This window comes from Pezoporus flaviventris, unplaced genomic scaffold, assembly GCF_033815535.1.
Source record: "Pezoporus flaviventris isolate CSIRO_AGI_PZ_B2104156 unplaced genomic scaffold, CSIRO_AGI_Pfla_v1 ptg000027l, whole genome shotgun sequence".
Classification (NCBI taxonomy): Eukaryota; Metazoa; Chordata; class Aves; order Psittaciformes; family Psittacidae; genus Pezoporus; species Pezoporus flaviventris.
The window spans coordinates 3,025,166-3,052,767 of NW_026892575.1; the positions used below are offsets into that span (position 1 = coordinate 3,025,166).

The 27,602-nt window shown below is 39.8% G+C and overlaps 1 protein-coding gene across 2 annotated transcripts in view; it reads left to right on the top strand.

Annotated features, from left to right (window-relative positions):
• Nucleotides 1–927: 927 nt before the first annotated feature.
• CDH5 (cadherin 5) overlaps nucleotides 928–27,602 on the top strand; it is a 31,966-nt gene continuing 5,291 nt past the window's right edge. Inside the window, exons 1-9 of one of the 2 annotated variants that reach the window (XM_061458465.1) lie at nucleotides 928–1,147; nucleotides 18,783–18,984; nucleotides 22,100–22,388; nucleotides 22,478–22,594; nucleotides 23,366–23,530; nucleotides 23,947–24,134; nucleotides 25,855–26,108; nucleotides 26,679–26,821; nucleotides 27,464–27,588. In XM_061458465.1, the coding sequence (XP_061314449.1) occupies nucleotides 18,796–18,984; nucleotides 22,100–22,388; nucleotides 22,478–22,594; nucleotides 23,366–23,530; nucleotides 23,947–24,134; nucleotides 25,855–26,108; nucleotides 26,679–26,821; nucleotides 27,464–27,588 (1,470 nt within the window). In that variant the 5' untranslated portion in view covers nucleotides 928–1,147; nucleotides 18,783–18,795. Of the gene's footprint in view, nucleotides 1,148–13,082; nucleotides 13,209–18,782; nucleotides 18,985–22,099; nucleotides 22,389–22,477; nucleotides 22,595–23,365; nucleotides 23,531–23,946; nucleotides 24,135–25,854; nucleotides 26,109–26,678; nucleotides 26,822–27,463; nucleotides 27,589–27,602 lie in introns of those variants that run through there. The other variant, XM_061458466.1, reaches the window with a different exon arrangement.

Here is a 27,602-nt window from a genome sequence, read left to right on the forward strand (position 1 = left end):
CTTAACTCTGGTTGGTCTCCTCATGTAAGACTCTGAGAAACATCTCCTCCTTAGCTCCTTAACTTTTCTGAATAATTAATGTAGCAGTTTTTTTAAAACCCACTCATCTTTGCTGCTATACATCATAAAAATGTGAAACAATCCGTCCAACCTCAGCCTTCTAGCAAGCCAGGACGTTAATATCCTCACCTGTGCTGAACTGTAATGACAAATAGGTGCAAGAGAGTATTTAACTGTGGAACATTATTTAAAGTCCTGAGTAAGATACATTGAACATTTGCCTACACTTATTGTAACAGGTTATAAGTGAGTTTTAAGTTAGATCAGACACTTCTTAGATTTTCTTCTGCATTATTTAGCTAAAAAAAAAATAAAAAATCCCCTTCCGTTTGTACTGTCCAATGCCAGAGAGAGACCTTTGTGTTCAGTTTTAGATAGGGGTCAGAAAATGGCAGGTAGCACAGAGGAATGCATCACAGTCCCACAAAAGAGTTTGGGTACTCTAAGGTCATCATTTTATTTGTGAGAAATACTGTAAAATTCCATTTTTACACCCAGCACTGACAGTGCTTTAAAGAAACACATTCTCATTCACATGACAGCACTAGCTTTTTGCTTTCAGGTATAAAAATCTTTACAGACAGGACATCTCCAAACTGCTTTGGAAATCCCATTTGTGCAAAACAGGCATAGTCTGTGCTGATCAAGTCTCAGACGCTATTCAAAGTACCAGCTAATTCCTAAAACTTGTTACAAATATACAAAATATACAAAAATAACATACCAACTTTTGTGTTACACTCAGGGCCTATTTCCTTTTATTCAGCTCGCTCATTAGAGTCAGCAACAAATCAGTATGTATAGCAATAATAAGGCAAAGTTTATCTATTTCCTCCACTCCCTCTTCTCACTGTATTACTTGGAACAATAACAGGATGCTGGGATGCAGGACGGGAAAAGGCTGACTGCCAGCTGGAAAACCTTAGAGACTGGAGAGCTGAACACTCCCAGTATTGCTTAACAAAAAGAGAAGTGTATTTTTCTGTTTGATCTTCATTTTCTGTACACTGCTTAACATTTTGGGATACTGCTGATTTTAGTTTGCCTGATTTAGGAACAAATTCAAGCTCCACCAACTCTGACTCAGGTAAGGGACAAATGGTATTTGCTGTTCTTTGGGTATGAAGTTCATTTCAAAGGTTTTTTAACTCCAAAAATCTCTTCCAATGTCTTAAATTATTTAAGAAATATTACCAGACAGGCTATGAAGTTTATATATATATCCACAGAACACTCTGGGCCTAACAAAGATGGCACTTGAACCAAATAAAGTGCGGATAACAGCAGATCTGTTTACAAATGACACTGGAGGAGGAAAATCTCTGTCTTTCTTGGGCTATATCACAATATTCCTAGATTGTTTAAAATAAGAGACATTTTATGTGCTTTTTTTTTCTTTTTTTATTCTGTTTTGTAATGTTTAGATCATGTTGCTGATGCTTATTCATAAGGGAAAATGGACAGAAATGATACTGCAAATTGCACCTGTAACCCTTAAGGAGAGGACTTCACTTGCAGTGTGGACAGTTACAGGCTTAGTACCGCTTTGGCTGAGAAGGTGTATGCTGTGCTATGACCCAGTGCAGAATGCTTTATCAAAGTGGGGGCTGACTTGCTATCTATGTTTAAGGTGCTATGGCTTTGCCATGACCAATATCCAGAGGAGGTAAAGGCCATGTACACTAGCCAACTTGGGCATATTTCTCAAGCTAATAGATTTGTTAAAGGCTTAGAGGAAAGGTTACATAAACACATCAGTGACTTGGTCTCCTAAATTTCAAGTTTAAGTGCCCCAGGTACTTTAGTACCCTAACTCCGGACTAGCAGGTTTTATAGCCCCTGTTCTAAAGGATCAGAAATTCTTATTTTAGAAGTTTCTTGACTTCAGTGGTCCAAAAAGAATAATTTTTTCTGACAACATTTTATGAGCAGGGACTTGGTACAAAAAAGTTGGTGTAAAAAGATAGTGTAAAGATACCACTAAGGATAGTGTAGCAAGACCCTGAGCTAATAAGTTTGCTGTACGGCTTGCAGAGACAAGGCATTTATGCATAAGAGATGAACTGATACTGCTTTTCCTGTAAGAACTATATTCTGTAATACTGGGACTGTCAGTGTGCACAGCACCTTACTGTGCTCTTGTCAGGCTGTAAAGAGATAAAGGAAGGAAAGAAATGAAAGAAAAAAAGATACAGAAGAAGATGAATTTCTGTGAGAAAATCTGTTCCATTCTGAGCTATCAAAAACATTAGCAGTTGGTTGATACTGCAGTTAACAAAGGCATAGTTATTCAGTGTGTCCCTGCCTCCATTATATAAATCATTATATCAGCATTTGTAAAACCATACAGTATTATAGATGTTCATGTAAGAAAAAAAATATTAGACAAAAGCAAGGATACTCCAGTGATTTATAAAAGCTTCTCATCTTAGGCTAATTTGTGCCTTGTAACAACAACCAATACACCAGAAACAAATCACAGAAATGCTGACTTGTGATTTATCTGCAGTTATCTCCAGGAGTTATTTTTTTATCCTAAATAAAGGGTGATCAACAGGAGAAAAGGACAAGGAATTGATTTAGCATATGAAAGCCCTGGAATAGTTCAGTATACTAGAGAGAAGAATGTGAAGTTACAAACACTAAAACAATTTGAAATCAAAAGATAAACTCAATTAACAAATCATCCCTGCTCTGCCCACAAACCTGGGCTTTGTTTTTCCAAGTGCTATGGTTGTATTGCAACAAGAAGAATTTGCCAAAGCTTTGCTCTTTAACATAAGATCATAAAATTGTCACTTAAACATTTTAAAACACATGCTGACACTGAAATTATGACATGACATAGCTACACTTCCATCAGCAACCTGCAGCTTGCAGAGCACTAGGTGCAGGGCTCAGTGCTGAAGAGGCAGCTTAGGCAGAGAAAGTTCCACCCAAACAGTGGACAACAGGTTTGTTGCCAGGTTTGTTTCACATCCTGCCTCTGTGTTGGGGGAAGCAGAACTGAAAACAGGATATAGGTAAAAATCACTGGGAAAGGTTTAGAAGCTCCTCTGATTTATAGCATTTATGGTACAAAGGACTTCACTGTGCGCACATAAATCAATTAATTCCATTAATATTACAAATGGAAAATAGAAAAGCATTTTGAAAAACTCTTTTTTCTTGTTAGGGTACATGTCTACAGAACTACAGGCTTCAATCAGGCCAGCTAATGCTTTCTATTTTCTAAAAAAAAGAAGTTACGTCACAGAATAGACATAACTGATTATTTCAAGCAGCTGAGCTTTCTGTGAGGAATCTTTGCCATTATTTTTGCCATGTATTTGTAATTCCACGTCTTGCTCAGGTTCTAGAAGTTTAATTCAGAGGTTCAGATGTTAGTGCTAAGAAGAAAACATGAGGTTCTCTGTCTTTGGGAGAAATTTGTTGGCCATGAAAATATTCTGGTGTAATTTTATAAAAAACAAATGTCTTCCCCTTTTTTATCCTTGTGGGTTTACAAACCAAAAATCCCTCATGGTTTAGCCCTCACAGGACTGGTTTGCCTTCTAACCTAGAACAAAGCAGACAGTGATTTTTCTGTGTAAACTGGAGACTTGCTAAGACAGAGAGAAGCCCAGCTCACAATCATTAAGGTGAAATAATTCCCCACACATGGAGAAAAGCAGGTGAGAATTTGAAGTAGAACAGCCCTTAGGACATCCAGAGCTTGATACTAGTTTGATCCATAATTAATTTTCTTGATCCATGTGGGGAATTTAGTTCAGCATCCTGCTCCATTTGAAGGGCTTATGCAGGTGTACATCCACTGCAGACACAGAGAGCAGACAGCACTCTAGTGCCATGATCAGGAGCCACCATTTCTGCTGCCAAGGAACTTACCATCACCCTGCTCTAGTGCCCAGGTACAGGGCCCCAGGAATCCCACCAACAGGATTTACCAATGCATCTACCACTTAATTCCTCAACTCTGCAATCAGTTTGGTCTTGAAACAGAAAAAAAAAAAAAAAAATCAAAAATCCCTCAAAGTTTAGCCTGTTTAACCTGTTTATATTTCTTCAGTGCAACAATACAAATTAGCCCTTTCATTCAATGACAACCTGATCTTCACTCATCTTGATATAAATTTCAAATTTGTCAATAAGCATGGAATTAACCACACTGTGAATCTTAAGATCTTGCTGAATATCTTAAGTTGTCCTGTAACATACTTCTGAGAGGTTATCTGTGCCGTGAGTCTCTTTTGTACATATGTTGCTATACACATCTGTCGGGCAGGCAAAAGATACAGGGCCCAGCCCTCCTAGGTGCTTGTTAAAGCCCACAGATGTTCACAGAAGTGGAACAGTTCAAGGGATGCATCTTCCAAGCTGTGCAAAGACAGGGGAAGCACAGAGGAGAAACTTACCTATTCATTGCAGGTGTTCACACTGCCTACACTTCAGTTATGGTACTCTGAGTATATTCAAGTAAAGATTTACAGTCAATAAAAGAGAGACACACAGGTGGATGGGGCCTTTCCAAAAGACCAGTGGAGGGGAAGGAGTATTCTTCTGTTACCTGAAATGTAAGGAGTTACAGAGCACCACCATAGACAGAGGTAGACCAAAAGCAGAAATGTTTTAAAATCTTCAATATCCAAAGAGGCCAGTTCTCTTGCCCTACCCTAGGTATCATCAGAACCTTCATGTTCCTGTGGGATCTCACCACTGTCCTCTCCCAAAACTTTAGGAGAAAGAGCCTCCTGTTTGTGTAACACATTCTTTCAAAAAGTCTGCTATCAGTCTCCACAAATTAGCAGTAGCCTACCTGGCTTTGCCCTCACTGAAGTCACTCATTTCCCTGAATCCTCCTCACTCCCCAAGCCCACCAGCAACATCTGGAATGGTCCTCCTGACACCTGGCAAAGTTCGTAGCACACAAGGTAGGTTATCTGCAGCACACACAGGACCTTGTCCTTATTGTGTATGACAATATAAAGGGAAATTCAACTTCCACAGTATGCCTGAAGGATTCCTTCTCCTGCCTTTGTCCACATTTCCAAGCGATGTGTTGGTAGGATTAGTCTTCCTTTTCCCCTTCCTTTTATGATGCTATCTGCTATGAATTTGTGTCCTGGAAATCCTCTAGAAGTACAAATTCTACCTTACAGCACACTGCTTGGGAAGACTAAGGGCCTAATGCTGCTCTCCTGCAAATGATAGGAAATCCTGCCATTGATGGGAACTGTTCCTGTCACAGGTTCAGCTTCACTGGCAGGATCTCCAATAGCACATAGCTTTAGATTAGCTTCTCCATTCTTTTTGTGGGATATTCCCCCACCACGTCCAGTCCTAGACCTGAATTCAGAGATTTACATTATCTTACTGGATTTTATTACCATTATCTTTCAGATATAGATACATATGATCTGTTCACAAGAGAGCTGGTTTACTCATGTTATGGTTAGGCCAACCAATTAATATTACTAATGAAACATCAGACTTTTCACCATCTAATCTATGAGTCCAGAGTTACAATGAAGTAGTATATATTATCTATTTGCTGTTGATTTAGGATTTTAGGCTGTTACTAAACTGTTAGGCTGTTATAAAAAAAAAATAAATATTGTCACACTATGGACATTTTAGTATCATCTACATTATCAATGCACTCCACCTAAAACATATATCCAGCACCAAAATTAAAAAGTGAGAGCAGAAAGCAGAGAGCACAAAAAGCAGGAATGTTTTTTGTAATGGATTCATCTTACAAAGACAGCAGCGTGAGTTTGACAGTGACAAAGCTACCTCAGAGCGCTATCGTTTGTAGCACCATTTAATGAATACGTTTGCTTTGTACACTAGATTTGTCAGCAGCAGCCCTGGTGAGAGTTTCAGATTAGAACAGATACTGAGTTCTCCAGTAACTGCACTTGGAGATGACTTGAGTTTCAAACAGGAAGAAAGCTGCATATTTCTCTCTGGAATATGTAGAGTCATTTTCCTGCTGTGAAATGGTGAACTGGATTACCTGCCTTATAGGGCTTGATTTTTGGCTTCTTTAAATGAAGAGAAAGGGTTCATTCGCACAAGAAAAGGGTTTTCAGTGGCTGTGAGTTGGTGAGGAATAAACGTTCCGTTTACGCAGCCACTAAGGAGAGATCCAACCTCAGATTAAGAAATACCTCCAGCTGTGCTATGGATTCAGGCAGCAAACCATCAAGTGCAGCACTGCTGTGAACAAGAACTCCCCAGACAGCCAGGTTACTTTAAAGCTGCCAGCTCCCAGGGTGGCACAGGCTGATCCCCGGGCAGCCACCAGCCCAGATCCTGGCACTGGCTTGAGAAGACCTGTGAGCAGAAATGTCCCCAGGTCAGCCAGCTGGAATGTGCCCAGTGTCCCATCACTTTCACAAGGGCTTCTTACCACACATAAACAGACACATGGCATGCCTTGAAACAGAGTCACTTCTGCAGTCATGACTTACATGTTGAACTATCACCCACAATGGCAGCAATCTGCTTCATGAAGCAAGCTCTCCTTGCATGCAGGTTCCCTAGTTGCCTCAGGACTGGGGTAGCAAAATGCATCAGACTAATGTCTTACTTAAGTCAGTGCATAGATGAGGGAAGAAAACTCTGTTAAATCACAATAGCTCCAACATGGAAACAAATCCATACGGAAAAAAGTCTAGCTCTAAAAAAAAACCACAAAAAGGAATGCCATCCAGAGGGACCTTGACACGCTTGTGAGGTGGGCTGATGCCAACCTCATGAAGTTTAACCATGACAAGTGCAAGGTCCTACACCTGGGTTGGAGCAATCCCAGGCACAGCTACAGGTTGGGCAGAGAAGAGATTCAGAGCAGCCCTGCAGAGAAGGATTTGGGGGTGTTGGTCAATGAGAAAATGAACATGAGCTGGCAGTGTGAGCTTGCAGCCCAGAAAGCCAACCGTATCCTGGGCTGCATCAAAAGGAGCGTGACCAGCAGGTTGAAGGAGGTGATCCTGCCCCTCTACTCTGCTCTTGTGAGACCTCACCTGGAGTATTGTGTGCAGTTCTGGTGTCCTCAGCATAAAAAGGACATGGAACTGTTGGAACAAGTCCAGAGGAGGCCACGAGGATGATCAAGGGGCTGGAGCACCTCCCGTATGAAGACAGGCTGAGGAAGTTGGGGCTGTTCAGCCTGGAGAAGAGAAGGCTGCGTGGAGACCTCATAGCAGCTTCCAGTATCTGAAGGGGGCCTATAGGGATGCTGGGGAGGGACTCTTCATTAGGGACTTTAGTGATAGGACAAGGGGTAACGGGTTAAAACTTAAAGAGGGGAAGTTTAGATTGGATATAAGGAAGAAGTTCTCTACTGTGAGGTTGGTGAGGCACTGGAATGGGTTGCCCAGGGAGGTTGTGAATGCTCCATCCCTGGCAGGATCAGGTTGGACGAGGCCTTGGGTGACATGGTTTCATGTGAGGTGTCCCTGCCCATTGGGTGGGGGGGGGGGGAGTGTGGAGTGGAACTAGATGATCTTAAGGTCCTTTCCAACCCTAACTATTCAATGATTCTATGATTTCCTCATCTTTTTAAGCTTCCCTATGTCTGAGGCCCAAAGTTTCAGGCCCTCCAGATTCTCTTTCTGAGCACTGTAAGCTTGAAATTTGCTTCCCTAGTTTTATTTTGATTTGAAGGTGGGATTTTCCAGACAGAAGCTAAGCTGTAAATAAAAATATTGAAAGGCTCATTGTAAATTCATAAGAGCAGTAATAATATCATTTGTATCATCTCACAACACATGGTTATTATAACAATGGAAATGTTCCAGGAAAAGACTGAACTATAGAGGTAAGCAGAAAAGGTCTTGAAGTTAATTAAGCCTGGTCTGGAAGTCTAGTTGAATAGGGGCAGGAAACAGATAAGAATGAACTGACATTTGAATTAGACATTTTTAAAAGGGAGAAAAATACTGAATGCTAATTACCAAACAAAACACACACAGACACACCCAGGGTTTTTAGCCTCTTGCCCAGCTGGAAAACAAGAGATTTATATTTCTGTACATGCTTTCTTTATCTGCCACAAAATTAATTTTTAAAGGAAATACTAATGGATTCAGTTACCCAGTAGAACAACCTGGACAAACGGATCAAAACACATAGCCAGCTAAACAGGACTTCTCTGCTTCAGATTACTGTTAGCACATAAACACCAATTACCGTGACCCGTGCACGATGCTTGTGTTCGAGACAGATACTATTGCTCTTGAGCTTTGGCTGAAGGAAAATGTCAAGAAAATCTTATCTGCTGTAAACACAGCTAAAATGTACTTTAAAAAAATAATTTGTATTTATTGCACACAGTTTCTCAAAGGATGGGGACTTTTCCTTAATCAAAGCCTCTCAGTTGGAGCTCTGTGCTAGGAAGCCTCACTGGTACTAAGGCTTTATCTGGAAACAAAAGGAAAGTGCAAAAAGCTCTATAATATGTTATTCTCATAGTGTACCTTATTTTGCTTCAGCTTGGCCAAACTCTTAAACATTCAGTGGCAGATTTGGCAGAACTAACCAGGGGGCCGTATGAAAACAGCTCAATTCTGAAATGGGCACACTGTTTACTGTAGGAAACAAAGCTTACGGTTAGAGATGCTAGAGAAATCTTTTTAGTGATCACTAACACCTTCAATATAACCAAACTGTTCCAGTTCTGCACTGGGATGAGCCAAATAATTTTTGGAGGATTCCCTTGTCTCCTTCTCACCCAAACTTCCGTTGCTCCCAAAAAAATTAAACATCATCATCTGGGTGTGAAAAGCGCTGGGGATGAGGCAGGCTCAGTGTTGAGACACCTGCACCTCTGTCTCTCCTACCAGAGCCACTTTAGTCTGGGCTAAGCAAGAGGAAACTGGCTCAAAGCAAGCAAAAAAGAAGCTGGATCTACAGTCCTGTAAATGTGTCACTGAGACCAGCAGAGCCTCAGTCATTCGCAGGAAGAGTACACCTGACTGCAAGATCATCCCTGAAACTACTTTTTGCATACAAGGAAGAAAACAAGTTCTTTGCCTGTCTGTAACCCTGGCACTTCATCACTATTTTCAGCATCTGTCTTTATCATTAATTAATCTGGATGGGAGATAGTTTCCTCTTTGCTTTTATATTTTGGACAAAGAATTCACAGGGGAATGTTTTGCAGTTCCAAAGTATGCATATGCAGGGTTAATCCCTCCCACTTTATTAGCTCATTTCAGAACAGAAGGGAAGTACTTAATGGAAAGTTAATCCCCCAAAATGGCTCAGATTTCACAGCATTTGGCAACTGTCATCAAAAGACGTGTGGCCAAGAACAAATTTTCTGTCATTTAATTGTTAGTTTCACCCCTGCAACATCTGCAAAGCAAATGAATCACAGTAGACATAGGTACTGTGAGCTTCCTGATTTTAAAAAATGAGCCCTCTAAAACAACAGAACACAGAATCTGTACGACACGAAGATGATAAGGTGCAATATTCTCTGTACTAATTCCCAAACTCTGTTTGTGGGTTTGAGCATTCTCACTGAACACCAGAATAACCCTGCTCCTCAGGAGTCATTCAGCCCTCATACACACGCTCCCAAAGCTCAGAAGCTCTGAAGAACTGTAAGAGAGTAGCTCATGACCCTAAACTCAGTGCTCTGCATGCTGTCAACAATTTAGAGTAAGGCAAATCTTCTGTTTATGTTAATATATTTATCTGTTATGAAAAAGTGTCATAAACTGCTTAATAATTTAATACAAATGAGCTTCAAAATATTTTAGTGGCTGCGTTTATATTGAACACTCTGCTTCAGCACATCTTATCCCTTGTTATACTTTATACTTACATATTTGTATGTGAAGTAAAAAAGGCTTTATGCAAGAAAAGATTGGACAATACCACTTGCTTCTTTAAAGTACTCTAACCAATTCTGGGGTCACTTCAGGAAAAGGTTCTGTAGTAAAGCATTATATCACCATAGTAGCAAGGCCCAAGTAAGAACTCTTAAGCAGCACCAGAACATACATATTTCAGTGCTTCACCTACTGCATCTGTTCATTTTCAAATTGGTTATCATCATCTCTCAAGTATCTCTACAGTCTCTGTGATGACAAATACCATTATCATGAAAAACAAGTAAAGATATTGATTCTGCACCTGGCACCATACATGATCTGCATGCTGAAAGTGTGAAATGAGGAAGATTCTTAAATCTCACCTAATGATTTGGTGTGGCTCTCATAAACCTTCACATGTATTTCTCTCCAGGGTGGGGTAGAAGACCAGCAGTATTACTAAAACTGGTAGATTACGTGCTAGACATACCAGGATGCTCATATGGAAGGAAAACAGTCATCCACAAGAAAAAAAACAATTAGCTTGCATAACTGATATGATATAAAGAGAAGGCCAGTGCTCTCATCACCCATTTTTTATGATTCCAAAGTATTCTTTTACCTTTGCCATGTGATTCATCCTCACCACAGCAAACAACCCTCACTTAAACAGTGCACTGTCATTTCAACAGAAGTGATTCAAGAATTATTAATCTAGTCCAACACTAATGCTTCCTTAAGAAGTCCATTAACTAAACCATGTATTTAATTTGCTTCTCAGTTATCACATTTGTAAGTAAGAAACTCAGATAAAATACCAGATCAATAGAAATATTATTTAACTAAAAATTGGAATAGGAATCATAGCTTGTGCACATGAAACACAGAAGCAGTCCCTCTTGGTTGGATAACTTCACTCTGTGAGATTTTTGACATGCCACATAGAAAAACACCCCTATCTTCTGTCCGACCTATGTGCAAGTTACTCGCTGTTGTACACACTGTACGGGTACACAGAAATACAGTCACATGTTTTATTACATCTTGTATGGGATTCAGTTCCACAAACAGAAAGTTTCAGATCACCAGATGCAGTTAAACTATCATCATCCATGAAAGGCTTCCAGTTCTGGCCCACTGTGGTGGCTGAGTGCACCTGTAGTACTGCACTGGTCATAGGTTGAAATTAGCAGGCCAGTCTTTCCCCACCCACACAAATATGTTTATTTTCATTTGTCTACAGACCTAAAGTACTACCAGGCACATCACAGATGTAAGAAAACCAACAGCAAGTCAGGACAATTTACTGATGCAAGCTCAGATCCTGCACCTGACTCATCCTGCTGCTCTTTCATACCTGTGATGTGAATCAAACTGCAAATCTATAAATCCCTTTGCCATAAAAGATTCTTGGCAAGGAACAAAGGAGATCTTTGTGACCTTTTACAACTTTCTTCCTTGCCCATTTCTCAAAAATCATTCTGCTTACAGCAGATGTCTGCTTAGACACATTTCTTATTTTCAGTTCACACTCAGCCTTTTCATATGCCCTTCTCTCACTATTCACTGCAGGACTTTAATCCTGGAGTCAGCAAGGCACTTGCTAAATGCAAGCAGGGGTGTCAGGAAACTCTGGGAGGACATTCAGGTAGATTTCATTATTGCTGCTCACTTGCCTTCAGAGCACAAGCTCTCACACATTAGCTTGGAGAGGGCTTTGTTTCCTCAAAAAAAGAGACAAAAAATAAAGACAAAAAATAAGCCAAACCAGTGCTTGCCTCCCCCATTTTTAGCCAGCTCTGTATCTGGGGTAACAGAAAGACTGGGAGACCAATTTGGCTGCCTACTGTCCACCAGGCAGTAAATCTTTAGCATATACATAGTGAGTATTTATAAATCTTTTTTAACCGAATTTCTTCATTTCTGGAAGAGGCATGTCAGAGCTCATTCCTCCATCTACTCATGAGTCAAAGATGTGTTTTGTATCATGCAGTAGAGAATTTTCTGGTGAGCTGGACAGAGGAAAAGAATCATTAATCTGAGGGCTGCAGCACCTCTCCAATGAAGACAGGCCGAGAGAGCTGGGAGACCTTGTAACAGTCTTCCAATACCTAAAGGGTCCTGTAAGAAATCAGGAGGGGGATTTTTACAAGGGCATGTAGCTACAAGAGAAGGGAGAATGGCTTTAAACAGGCAGAGATTTAGATTAGATCTGAGGCAGAAGCTCTTCCCTGTGAGGGTGCTGAGGCGCTGGCACAGGTTGCCCAAGGAAGCTGTGGCTGCCCCATCCCTGACAGCGTTCAAGGCCAGGCTGGACGGGGCTTGGAGCAACCTGCCCCAGTGAAAGGTGTCCCTGCCTGTGGCAGGGGGTTGGAACTTTAAGGTCCTTCCAACCCAAACCATTCTATAATACATTTTCCCCAGACCTACCAGAAACTTGGAGCTGAAACCACAAAGAACTTTCAGAATAGAACTATCCTTTTTTCTCTGCAAAAAAAAATATGAAGAGCTAAAAACTCAAGTGCTGATTAATCTCCTCAACTATATTGATATATGGTGTTGCATTATCAACACCAAGAACTGAACAGCACCAAATGCATCTGAGAGTGCTCTCACAACAGTGAGTGACAGGTGGGTTTCTTTTCAAAGTAGGAGGTTCAGTTGAGATACTGCTGAAGTGCCTATTCACTCAAAGGTACTAAGACAAGTGTAAAATGTCATTTCATAATCAGTTTTCAGATAGGCATTTGCTCTCAAGATTGTTTAGTCATCAAAGTGGCTATTTACTCAAAGGTACTATCATGCATATAAAAAGTCATTTTATAATCAGTTTTCAGGTAGGCATTTGCACTCCAGACTCCAGTCATCAGTGAAAACCACTTTGCAGATGCATAAAATCGACATAAGGACAATCAGAAATGTAATACCAGGTAGTCAGGCACTTGGCACATTTAAATCAGCTCAATAATCTGGAAAAGAAAAAGCATCACAGTGTTCTCAGGAAAGGCCTATTTTAAAATGACTCATTATACATTGTTGAGGACGTGTTACAAGGCAGCTTTACTAAGAAATACGATAAACACTGAGAAACCACAAGAAAAAATCACATCTGAAAATGCAACAAAAACAATTGCTCCAGGTCAAATGTTGCACAATTTACTTAGTTTTTTAAGTAATGTTACTAAAGTTTGAAGACCTAGCTGACTTCCTTTTCTCACTGCACTCACTTGTGCCCTCAACTCTTCTCACACTGCAAGCTCAAGGGAGTGAAGGAGGATCACAGGTTTGCAGCTTAGAGGCCAAACAGAAACTGGAGTGAAGGTAACAATTATACAGACATGATTACTTGGCTGGTGTGGCTCTCTGGGTGTTTAGGAGCTAGTTAGAGCAACGTTTTCTAATTACGAGATGAGGGAACTGGGAGAACAAAACCCAAGACTGTTCTTACTCCTGACCTTGGTCCATTGTCAGGAGATGGGAAAACACATTTATGTCCTCTGCACTTCAAATGTAGCTTCTGAAGTGTATATTTCTTTTTATCTAGCTGCAGCACTTCTCACAGAGAAATCAGGAGGCTTTATCAGTTGATGTTTGCACAGCCTGCTACAGTCCCTGAAAGGAAGTCTTAAGTATTGCTAAGACTGTTTTCTTTTAATAATGTTTTGCCTGCTTACTACATGCATTGCAAGGAAAAAAGTACTTTATCTCCCTCCTGTGTATGGTATGTTATCTTTCTTAATTCTCATTGCATTCACACATTTACCTTTGGTCTTAAACATAATATAGATGAGAAATTAATGTTAAAATGGATTCTGTATAGCATGGCTCTTCAGGGTTGTTTTGTTAGCTGACACTGGGTCAGATTCTACTCTCTTTAGCATGGCTTAACTCAGCATAGTAATTCTGGAGATGTTTAGATGATACATCAAAGAAAATGTTTTCCAGCTGAAAAAAATACACTGAAGCGTTGTCTAATCTGTGTTGTAGGGTTTTATCCACTGTAAATGCAACAGGATTGTTTGCACAGAGCTATGTAGGAATACTCGACAGAGTGCAGCAGATAGGAGGTGAGAAATTCAGAAAACACTAATTAAACTCAACTAAAGCTATCCACAGTTAACTTTTCTGCAAAGCCTTTTGTGAAGAATGCTTCTTAGTTTTCTTTCTGTCTTAGCCCAGCTACTGCGTCGCCATGGGCAATGCACCCACCCAGGCACCCTGCAGGGTCATGCACACCAAGAGCACTTTAAGCTGAGGAAAAAAACCTTCCTTCCAGCTCCATACTTCTTCCACTTGATTGAGTGCAGTATTTCAGATATTTAGTACCCCTTACATTTACATGGCTGCAGGCATGGCAGCTGAGGTTTCATTAAAAAGCAGAAACACCACAATTTCCAGTTCTGTGGAATAGATTATGCCCTATAGTATTGATTTATTAGTAATTTTGTTAGTATTTTCTGCTTTGATGGAACTCTTGGTTTTGCAAGGGATTTTTCATTTTCATTTACTTTGCTCAGATTCCAACCAAGATACTGTAAGCAAAAATAATCATTAAGCTCCCAGTTCAATCATCAATAATAATTTCATTTCCAACTTCTCTAACAAAGAGGTTGCAAATTATTTAAACAATATGGACACAAACCGTTTAGAATTTATTTCTGTTCTGGTAGGATAGCCACTTCAAGCCAATTTCTCTCTTAGGATGTTCCCTTTCACCATTTCTAGCACTATTTTTGGTTTTTAGATGCTGAAAAATATTGAAAGATTAGCATAATATTTTAGTCCCACCAACCAGAAAAAAAAACGTTTCAGCTACAACTGTCTCCTCATTCACCAAAATCTCCATACAGAAGCCTGGTTTAACTGCTATTTAACAAGCAAGCATAGAACAAATTTATTTGCCAACTAAATTAACCACAGCTAAGCATTAAGATAAATTTTAGAGTAACTCAGATGAGGCAAAAAACAGAAAAAAAAAAGAAAGAAAACCCACAAATGTTCATGCGAATATTTCATTGTAAGAGTTTTCATTATATTATTAGCTGCTCATCATTCTTATGGTTGATTACTTACCAAAACCACTTGTAAAATGCAAACCTCTAATTAGTACACCATTGTCTGTACCTCCACCTGACATTTTTTTAATAATTACTTCCAATCTGAAAGAATAAACTACACCGAATGAGTCATGTGTCCCCATAAATCAGTTTGAATACCAGAATTTCTCAATTAACAGTCTGTAGTACCCTCCAAACCAAGAGTTATTTGCTAAAATAATTGAATGCATTAAATGAATAATGGTGGTGGAAAAACCCGTCATTTGCTGAAAGAAAATCTAAGAGCAAAGCCAGAAGCTTCACTACCAAAATAAACCATTCCCTGCTCAGAATGAAAGAAGCTTGAAGGATTGGTCTAATCAGAGGGATAACTGGAGGTTGTACGCTGAGGTAGACCAACAATGGGACCTCATGGCAGTATGCCAGGGATAGCCACATATGGGACACATGGGTCACAGCACATGCTGTGCTGTGCCCTTCTCCGGAAGGGTGGCCGGGGGGGTCAGTGCTTGAAAGGGTGTTTCTTATGTCCTTTTCTCGGTCCTGGCTGCCACAGCAGACACAAGAAGAAACAAAAAGCCAGTCCCTGCATGTCATCTACCTGTCCTGCCTCAGAAACTCTTTCGCTTCTGACTCCATGGAAATGCACTGTCCTGCTCAGGATTAGGAATATCTCTCTTCTGCTGCTACCTCTGGCATTTCAATGTGATCTCCTGGAAAGAAAAACTAACATCCATGGAACATGGCCTTCACAACAGGACAGTGCCCTTACCCAGTTACTGCTCAGCAGGGTCCTGCTTCCAAAGTGCTAGCATGTGCTGCCAAAGAAGGGCTATTCCTAAATATTGTGATGAATTCAGCTACAGATTCAACAGCAGTGGACTTCCAGCTGGCAAATGGAAAACTTGCATGGTGCCATAGAGAAAGTCTTCTCAGAGTCAGGCTGTTCTATGGAGCAACGCGTGTCACATGTCCCTAGAAAAGACAGCACGCAGTGCTCCAGGGTGCCGTGTTACTTGTACCAAAATGAGAAATTTTGAAAGATGTCAAAGAGAAGCAGAAGTCATTTTTTGCACAAGGCTCTTCTATCTCAGTCTGTGTTTGACCTACACTGCATACCAGAAGGCAGACCAAACTGCACCAGATTGGTCACAGAGGAACCATTGGAGGTTAGAAAAGTTTTACCAAGGAATCCATCAATGAGGAGTTAATGGAAGTGAAGCCACCTTAAAAATCTAAGAACACAAGTGTGGAACTACTGAGTGGACAGGGTAGCTTAAGCTTCAAATGAAATGTGCACAGACTGAGATGAGCTCTTAGGCAGAAGTTCTTCCCTGTGAGGGTGCTGAGGCGCTGGCACAGGGTGCCCAGAGAAGCTGTGGCTGCCCCATCCCTGGCAGTGTTCAAGGCCAGGTTAGACGGGGCTTGGAGCAAGCTGCTCTAGTGGAAAGGTGTCCCTGTCCATGACAGGGGCTGGAACTGGATGAGCTTTAAGGTCCCTTTCAACCCAAACCAGTCTGGGATTCTATATATTTAGAAAGACTTTCTGCATTAGTGGCCAGGCTTTCAAACACTGCCTGAACTGTGAAACATGTACAGGCCACCTACTTCAAGGCAGAGTTTGCACTTGCTGCATGAATCCTCAGGAATAATCAAGATGCTACCACAGTCCCAGAGGTTCTATACAGATAACTGTATACTTGCTATGAATTTGAGACTTCCATTCCCTATAAGCAACGTTCTGTGTTCCTATAAGCAATGCATGAGGACACTGAAGGTCACGAAGTTGCACTTACTAGTAATCACTCTCAGCTACAGGGAGAGAAGTACCTTAAGGCATTTGACAGGCAGGGCATGTCAGGCTCTGAATAGAGCATTAGTCAACAGAGAGGCAAATACCAGGAAAATATTACTAGGAAGACAAAAATTTCTCTTTCTAAAGCAGATTTCTACTGAGACCACTATGCTTTAAAGAAGACTTGACTATTGAAGTTGAAAATGCTTCCTGCGAGGATGTTTGTAAACGTGAAATGAAACTGAAGTGGGCAGTCTTGTTCTCAAGTTTTCCCAATTAATCTCTTCACTGCAGCAGTACAGGACATCTCCACGGTATCAGAGCGACTAGAGAAAATTACTTTGTAAACACTACAGTCTGTTTTTTTCCAAAACCACAGCTTGTACTAGCTGTCATTAACTAGCTGGTTTCCTTTGGTTATCATGTTTTGTAATTTAAGACTAAAAGACAGACTCATGCCTTCACAACAGAATCACATCAATACGTTCCAGTGTCCAGGTGTAAAGTGTTCGTGTATACAAATAAAATATAGCAAAACAATTAGATTTTACCCATTTTTCAAAAAATATACAGAGCCAAAGTAAGTGCATAGAACACAAAAAGCTAGATAAATCCAAAATGTTTCGTATGAATCCATAACACCGGATAAAACACAACTCAGCTATTAAAAAGCAACTTCAAAGCCACCTCATTTGGTCACTTCCTACACAAAGAATAAGGAATGTTCCTCAGTTTACATACAAAAATGTAGAAGAGAAACAAAAAACAGGAAAGCATAATTTCATGGTGGATAAGATCATTTTACTGACAATGAAGCTGCACCACAAGATAAAGTTCATCGCCTGGTTACCAAAGAGTAATTTTGGAAATCTCAGCACCTTCCTGGTGAAAATATTAATTTAATCTTGCATCTACCAACCTGTGTGATGTCAACATCCCCACCAAAATTAACAGTTTTATTTTTGATGTGCATGCTGACAGCTCCTAAAAGCTAACAGAAAATCATTTATGTGTAAGTTAAAGTCTGATTGAGTATTGAAGTTCCCTTACAGTCCTTTATACTGGGAGGGGGAAATTTAGTAAAAAAAATGAACCAGCTTTGCTGTGTTAAAATAACTTCTCAATCTGATATGAAAGTCAGGCCTCAAGTTTGCTAATATTAGCAGATGATGCAAAAATATGGTTTTACCTTAGAATCTTTTCACAAATTATCATTTTGTAGATGGTAAAACCTGAGAACAGGTGATAAAGAAACTTCATATGTGTCTTCAAATGTTTCAAAAGACAAGACATTGAATCAATACATGAACTCCTTGAGAAAGATAATTTCGTACATCGCATTTGGAATTGATAGAAAATGTCACATGAATCATTTTTTCCACCTAAAAAAAACAGATTTTATTCTAAATCAATATTTTCCATATGAAGATATTGACTATAGCATGTTCTATATTCTATATATGCTCTATAGCTATAGAACATATAGCTTATATATCAATACCTTATAGAACACGACTATAGCATGCTATAAGATATTGACTATAGCATTTTGACTATAGCATTTTGTATCAGAAAAAGTCAAAACATTGTATTTGGGTTTGTCAAGCTGGAACATTAAATTTCAAGTTGGGTTAACAAAAGCTTGACCTGGGTCAGCTTCCCTCAGTATTGCTTCCCAGGCCTGCTCTTTCCCTGAGCTGTGCTCTGCAGCCAGGCTCTTCTTTCTGCAATACAGCAGTTGATCTTCACTTCTGAATCTCCTTTTCAGATGAACAATGGTAGCTCAGGTGGATGCTGGCTTTCAAAACTTTCACATTTTTTATCTCATTAAAATATCTTTGTTGGGTTTTACAGTTGTTGTCTAATTAAAATGGAAGGAAGAAGCCTGATATTTCAAATTTTAATGTTAAGGCAGATGAAAATAAATACAGAAAGTAATCAAACATTTCAAGAAGAAAAGTCCATTTGAACTTATACATGTGCTCTAATTGATCTCATTCTCTTGTTACTTATATAGTTTTCTTATTTTATATACCTTTCTAGGCTACAGAAGAAGATGAACCACATTATTCTACTTTTCTCATTGTTCGTGGTTCCAGCATTTGCTGATGAAGAAAGTCAGAAAACAACCCAAAACTTTTCTTCAAACAGCGCCAGTCATAAACGACTGAAGAGAGACTGGATATGGAACCAAATGCATATCAAAGAAGAGATTGATACACCACTACCACACCATGTTGGCAAGGTAAATAGCAGTCTGCTAGTAATGAAGAATTAGAAATGCAGACAGCAAATGAATATCCAGAAAAGTATTACCTGTTTGCAGTCTAGGCGGAATAGAAGAGGGGAAAAACACAAAAAGGAAATAAAAATGGGACTTAATAGCAACATATTCACATGTTAAACTTAAGAATGTGGATACAGAGTAAATCAAGATTAATGGCAAAGGCAATCTAATTCTTTTGAAGAAAACAAATAAATTTTGGAGAGTGGGAAGTATGGAGCATCCACACTGCAGAAACAACTGCACTGCACACAGGTGCACCCTTAGGAAGGAAGTCTGGCAGCTGATGTATGTCAGTATTTTTCTGGCAGCTCAAGATTCTTTCAAAAACCCAGGAGATCAGCTAATAAAATCATACATATTGAAACCCATACAGTTTATGTCTCCCAGCTTAGACACAAAACAATAGTGTCATGTTTGAGATTGCTGCTGCACAATCAAAAACTTTGTTGCACAAAGTGAAATAAAGTAATTTTTAAGAATAATAACAAGTACTGCCTGCAAACACATTTCCTTCAGGGAAGCACTCATAAAATCCTATGATTAACAGCATATCGCCCAGATAAAATTCCTCAAATTTACTCTTTCAAACTGGGAACTACTTTGACACTTTTCAGATAAATGCAGTTGTAGGTTTTCCTCCCATGTATAACAATCAGCATCTGTCAAGGCTGTCTCAGCAAAACGAAACAGACCTTTCTGGATCAGCACTGCTCACTGGCAGACAGTACGACAGAGAGAGGAGAGAGGCCATAGAGTACTCTGAGCTAACACAGGGTATCTCTGTTTCATTTCAGACCAATTCAGTAGCAGATTGAGAACACTTCTATTCCTGGAGCTGTCCTAAATAAGAGTAATTTATTTTTTACTGTGCTGTGTGGTCTTTCAACAGTGAAATGCTTCTGATTATTTCTGCAATGGCTGTGTTCAGAGCATTGCATTTGCAGGATTGAACACTTGATAAATCCTTTAAAAAAGTCCACAGCAGCAGCATGGCAGAACTGAGTGACAGCAGCAGAAATATGCTGATAAATTTTGATTCTGTCTTTTATGACATTAGATGCTTTCCTTTGTATGTTCATCCTTAGCTTTAGAAAAGGCAGCCTTGGAAGTCTAAACATGTTACACTGAATAAATAAATAAAAATTGACAAAGCAGGCAGTGTGCGCTCACAGCCTGGAAACCAACCGTATCCTGGGCTGCATCAAAAGGAGCGTGACCAGCAGGTCGAAGGAGGGGATCCTGCCCCTCTACTCTGCTCTCATGAGACCTCACTTGGAGCATTGTGTGCAGTTCTGGTGTCCTCAGCATAAAAAGGACATGGAACTGTTGGAACAAGTCCAGAGGAGGGCCACAAGGACGATCAGGGGGCTGGAGCACCTCCCGTATGAAGACAGGCTGAGGAAGTTGGGGCTGTTCAGCCTGGAGAAGAGAAGGCTGCGTGGAGACCTCATAGCAGCCTTCCAGTATCTGAAGGGGGCCTATAGGGATGCTGGAGAGGGACTCTTCATTAGGGACTGTAGTGATAGGACAGGGGGTAACGGGTTAAAACTTAAAGAGGGGAAGTTTAGACTGGGTATAAGGAAGAAGTTCTTTACTGTGAGGGTGGTGAGGCACTGGAATGGGTTGCCCAGGGAAGTTGTGAATGGTCCATCCCTGGCAGAATTCAAGGCCAGGTTGGACAGAGCCTTGGGAGACATGGTCTTAGTGTGAGGTGTCCTTGCCCATGGCAGGGGGGATGGAACTTCATGATCTTAAGGTCCTTTCCAACCCTAACTATTCTATGATTCTACACCATCTTTGAGACAAGGGTGAGGTTTTCTTCTTGAGCTTAAATTGTTCTTCAGCAGGCCCAGCAGCCACAAACATGAGTAAGTATGTGAAACAAGGGAAGAAAATTTTAATGACGCACTTCAAAATAGAAAACAGAAATGAAAGAATGTTCAAGAGTAAATGACAACTGCAGGATAAATGAAATCCTGAATACGAAGCAGCTGCAAATGATGAGAACATCAGTAACAAAAGACTAGAAATTCTTGGTCAAACCCAGCAATTATTGATGAATAGCTTGCTAAAATAAGAATGTTAATGTACTGCATAGAAAATTGTGGTTTAAACCTTCCATCAGTGTCCTTAGCTGGGTGAAAGTACATAGAAAAGCAAGAATCATCGGATAACCTGTAGATTAAAAAATATGCAAAACCATTGGATTAAATTACATTTTTTAATTGATTAATGTTTGTTCCTTTTACCCCATCCCTTTTTCATTACATATATTCTTAAATTTTAAAATCCTTCAGGTGGAAATTTAATCCTACTGCCACAGCATGAGCCTAAAAGACTGACTAGAAAAAAATTGCATGTGACTAAACACAAGAAAGCTGTCAGCTATGGCAGGAGTTCAGCTAAATGCTAAGTGACAGAGATAATGCTGAATAATATCAATACCTCTGAATATAGATTAGATTCTGTAATTCTGCGAAATCTAAGAGAAATCTCTTTTAAATTCAGAAGGTTACTTGCAAAAAGAGTAGCTCAAGTTGAACGTGGTGGCATACATTATTTCAGACACAATGAGATTAATGACTTGTATGTGTTAACTGCATGAACAATTTCTATCTTTAGGAAATATGCAATACGATCTGAAAAAATAAATGCTTCCTGATATATAAGCAAGAAAGTTTCAGTCTGGATGCAAGCTTCATCTTACAATCCTATAGGCTGCCCGAGGAAGTTGTGGCTGCCCCATCCCTGGCAGTGTTCAAGGCCAGGTTGAACAGGCCCTTGAGCAACCTGGTCTAGAGGGAGGTGTCCCAGCCAGTGGCAGGGGGCTGGAACTAGATGATCTTAAGGTCCTTTCCAACCTAAAGCATTCTATGATTCTATGATTGTATGGCTATAGCTGCTGTTGTGCTGTTTGTTTAGTAATACTCCAGCTGACATCAGCCTCAATGGCTATTCTATTTCCAAATTGAGTCTGAAGAAGTCCTGATCATGTGTATCTTCTGGTAGAAACTGTATTGCATCTGGATGACAAAGCCCACTTCTACCTCTTTGAATTATGCTTTCCTTCTAGATCACATCAAGTGTAAGGCACAACAACGCTAAGTATATTATTGAAGGTGAATATGCCAACACCATTTTTAAAGTGGAAGAAACCAGTGGTGATGTATATGCATTTGAGAGGCTAGACAGAGAAAAGAAAGCAGAGTATGAGCTGACAGCTCTCATTATTGACAGAAGAACCAACCAGTCGCTGGAAACTCCATCCAAATTCATAATCAAGGTTTACGACATTAATGACAACGTCCCTGTATTTGTACAAAAAGTATTCAATGGATCCGTCCCAGAAATGTCACCAGTAGGTATGTTCTCCCATCACTCATTTCCATTCATGTCACTGGTTAAAAAGCAGAATTTATACTAAATATGCCCTTTAAAAACCCTTTTCTAGGAACCTCGGTCACTAAAGTGACAGCTGTAGATGCCGATGACCCAACAGTTACAGGTCATGCCACAGTTACCTACCAAGTCATTAAAGGAGAGGAATACTTCACAGTTGATGACTCTGGTAGGTCAGATATGCAAATGTCCTCACACTTTGTCCTTACCTTACACTTAGAATAAAATGCAGCTTTAAGCCTTTTTCGTTCTGGACAAGGGGGTTAATAACTCAAACATATAATTTTAACCATAATTTAGAAAAAAAATTCATTCACACTCATACAATACCACTGCCTGCCTCTGGAAATGAACCAATAGAGTCAGAATTTCAGGTGCTTTTTTCAGCCTAAATGAGAAGATACAATGTCATTTTTTCTAACTGATGAAGAGACTGAGTAGGAGCTAATTGAAGTTCCTGTTTTCACAGTTTAGCATAGATACCATATTTTTGACCAAACAGTAAAAAGGAATGCACAAATTCTGAGACAGCATTCAGTGATTAGTGGCTCAGTCCTTTGCCTTCTTAAACTCTCTTGTAAATTTCATCCACTTTTAAAAAAATTGCGAATATCACTTGTAACCATACTAGTCCTGTGAAGCAAGTAACTTGGACAAAGTGGTGCACAGATGATCTCTCTAGATGCTGTAGTGACCAAGTTTAGACATTGTTAGACTGTTTCTAAGCAGCAAAGATCAGTTTAAAGGAAGGTATTGTACAAAATTCCCCAAATATTCCATCATGTGGGAAGACTTTTACCATTTCTAGCCTTGGAAAATTACTGCTGTAAAATGCTACTTAGAGCTGAACATGTGGCATAAGGCAAAAATTTGCCGTCAGTATTAAGACATGTTAGACATGCTGCAAAATCTAATCGTATTCAATGTTATTTTTTCAAAGGTGTTATTTCTACAACAAGGGCTGACTTAGACAGAGAGAATCAATCAACATACGAAATTATTGTGAAAGCAAAAGATGGTCCAGGGTCTTCTGGGGATTCCAGCACAGCCACAGTCATTATCACTTTAACTGACATTAATGACAACTTCCCCGTATTCAAACACCGTAAGTATAACCCAAGTGCAGCATCATTTGGAAACCAAGGGTTGACACAACTATAACAAATTTATGTTTAATTCATCACAATTCCACTTTTCTTAAGAGTGGACAAAAGAATCTTACATGTTCAGAAGGTCTGTATTTCAGACCTAGCTATACATTTCCTGGGTGACGCACACCTAGAGGAGGAAATAAAAAAGAGTATTAACTTTATCACCTTGTACAAGGTGACAGTTTTGACAACTTTGAGAATTAATTATACTTTCTAAAAAAAATGTATCAGTGCTATCTCCAGAGATGCAGAATGCTGATTTTCCAATGAAACATTTTTATGCACATTTATAAACTAAGAACTATTTTTAACTAAGTTCTAACTTCTATGTACACACTTTATGTCTTTTTTGTTGTGCTTTTTTTAACAGCATCATTTCACTTTAAAGTTCCTGAGAACATTTCAATAGGAGGAGAAGTTGGCAGAGTCAAAGTAGAAGATGTTGATGAACCACAACACAGAAATACAAAATACAGTTTTGTCAGAGGAGACTATAGGGACACCTTTGAAATTGTAGCAAATCCATTCACAAACGAAGGAATCATTAGGCCAAAGAAGGTACTTCTCCTATAACAAGGATTATTATTTTGGTTTTCCATGTAACAAGAATTTGATGCAGTTTGGGACTATTAGCAGGAAAATATGGAAATGTGTGGAAGTCAGCATGAAATACATTTATTCTGTGGAGAAGGAGACCTGGTGGTTTCCACTGACAGTTACTGGAAAAACTAGATATACTGCAGAGCGCACTGGGGACTATATCAGAAATTCAGCTTATGCACTTCAGGCTCCTCCCAAACTTCAGATATCCTGATCTATCTAACTGACTCTTCATATCCAAGTCAGTGACTTTAAGAGTTGAACCAACTGACCAAGTCAAAGAATCTTTCACTTCTGCAGCCCAAGTGAAGCCAAAGTAGAAAATGTGAACAACTCAACCTGACCACTTCTAAATGCGCTCTTTACAGTTTGGCACTTGCTCCAGCCTGGGCCACAGGTCCCTTACTTTCCTCAGGGTGTTTTCAGAGCTTCCCCACTAATTCCTTATAACTTTTTAAGGGGGCCCAGACTCTCCAAAGCCTTTACTATGGTTTGTTCTTTGTTTTGTAGTTCTCAGACCTGCTTGATTTGTACCAAGGGATGGACATTCCTGCATTATGCAGAGCATTGGCAAGAGACAGTTCATTGTTTCCAGTGACTTACATTAAAAAAGAAAAAAAAAAAAAGGGGAGGGGGAGGAGGGTGTAATCCTCAGATGTGGTTTGCACTTCCAAATGTCCCTGACTGTTAAGACTAGAAATGTAGAAATGTCATTAAGAGGAGAAAACTTTAAGGAGAAAAGTACCAAGTATTCCAAGACCAGTAGTGAAATTTCTTCAGCTGTGGTCACACTGGGTGTAAACAGCTCTTGTTCCCCAAATGCAGCCCTTTTCTTGGTCTGCTCAAGGCCTGAGGAATGCATTGCTGGGAACATCCACCTAAAAGAGGAGGGATAGGAGACCCCACACATAGACACACTGGGTGATTTGGAATTGGCTCATCTTGCAACATGCAGTGAGCAAAGTTCACCCCACTGTTTTGTAACATGCTTTTGGCCATGCACATTTTAAATATGCAGCCATGTGAGATAAGACTTCAACTGTTAGATAAACAGTTGGAGCAGACTTCCATTGGCAACGTCTACTTGAAGAGAAAAACAAGTCACCACAATTAATTCCTGTGCATTTCACGATGCTTTTGTAATCTCAGGCGATAGTGCAAGGGACCCAAACGTCAAAATGGGTGATGGCTTGGGCATTTCTCACTGCCTTAGCTCCTGGCCTTCCTTCCATTGTGCAATCCCCTTCCTAATCTTAGTCAGCGGGAAAACCAGGGAAGTGGATGTCATTTATCACTAAATGTCCCAGCTATCAGTCACAGCAGCTATGAATTCTGCCTTGAATGGAAGCCAAGAAGAGAAGTCTGGTCCCCGGTCTTTGAGAAAAAGAAGCTAAAGTTTTGTTAGCTACAGAATTATAAAAAGAAAATTATTTAAACCATTAAATACTTGTTGAACTTAGAATACTGGATGAATCTCTTCAAAATAAGAAGCTGCTCAAGTTGCTCAATGAAAAAGAAGTTCATTCTGGGAATGCTTCAGCATTCCCAAGAGACTAGCTAAGATGCAGCTTGGTAATACTCCTAAACATAAATTAGGGCACACAGCTTGAATTTGCTAATGTAAAGTTTATTTTGACATTTTCAAAGGCAAAATATCTGTGTTGGTCTTTTTTTCTAGCCCTTGGACTTTGAAAAAGTAGCAGAATACAGGTTTGACATTGAAGCAACTGATCCCACAGTTGACCTTCGCTATTTTAAAGCTGGGGGCTCTAGGAGCATTTCAACAGTCACCATTGAAGTCACTGACGTTGATGAGCCTCCTGTCTTCACTAAACTACCATATGAATTTAAAGTGAGGGAAAATGACGCAGAAGTAAGAACACTTGGTTCAGTGTGGGCACACGACCCTGACGCAGCTAAACGGAAAATCAGGTAACACGGCTTTACTGATTCTAAAGTGGAGAATTAATTCATGATTAATTCATGATTCCAAGAATTTGTCACAGAACTGAGATGTTGGACCTATTTTTCAGAGCCTGCATGCCAATTTGATTTTTCCAGCACTGTACCCATGGATATACGTGGTAACCAACAAATACAAACATAAATTATATTTGCCTATGTAATTATCACACAAGCCTACTGCTAAAACATTTGCACAAAAAAAAAAAAAAAAAAAGAGGTAAAATGCATAGTCTTGGATATCTTTACATGGTTATAGATTATTGTTGCATTTTGTCTTGTAACTCTCCCAAGCACGTGCTTTGAAAAGAAAACAGACTTCTGAAACAGCAAAAGACAATAATCGGGAAACTTTTCCAACAGATATGTTTCCTCTCACAGCTTGTGTAATTCTAGGGAAATATTCTCAGACCACCTGGTCAAAATATTAACATAATTTGTCATACAAGAACTCTCTGACCTTCCATGATGAAGAACTTACGAGAAACACAGTAGTATCACTCTTACATTGACATTATCTCTTTTTACACAAAAAACCAGATTTATTCGACGAAGAGCTAGTCCTAATGGAGACTATATCAGGGTATCTGATACTGGAATTATTCAACTTCCCAAGCCCCTGGACAGAGAATTCAGTTCCTCATACAACATCACTGTTGCAGCTCAAGAAATCCTTGAAGATGGTAAGTGCTATCCACTTCCCTATTGGACAGAAGTCAGTGTACAGCTTTACAGCAGGACTGCATCTTATCAAAAAAGTAGAGCCACAACCTGACAGCCTGTTTCCACTAACATACAAATGAAAGGGATACTTGCAGGGTTTGTACAATAATCTGCCAAATCAGATGAGTACCTACAAATGCTGAGGAGCATCTCTGCACAGGCATCCCTGTATAGCTTCCTCAGGTTCAGGAAGCAGGGCAGGCCTGGGCCAGGAATGCATTGCACTTAGGGGAGGTCAGCCTTTCCTGGAGGGTGAAAGGTATTTAATAATATAGACACAGCCTGTTCTGTGCCTATTGCCTCAGTGTCAAAGAACAATGCTGGATCTCATGGCCACATAGTGTGAAGAAACAGGAAGTCATGAGAAATTGTGATTTTTTTCCTCACAGATGTTTGATGACTTAGTCTAACAGGAGATTTTTTAGGAAAACATCTTAATCTGTCAAACGAAAAGTTTAAGTGAATGATGGAGCTAGAAACAATCCATATTTGTCATGCATGAGGCACAGAGGCAGACACAGTGGAAAGGAGGACGGAGACCTAGACAGCACTGAGATTCCAGACATCTCAAGAGACCTGTACTACTGTTGTTGTCATTTCAGGCCGTCTTTCTGACAGAGAATCACATGCCCAAGTTCATGTGATAGTTACTGATGAAAACGATAATGCTCCAGAACTTGTTTATCCTGAGGAACCCAGAGTGTGTGAAAATGCTGCACCAGGAAAGGTGAGAGAGGATGG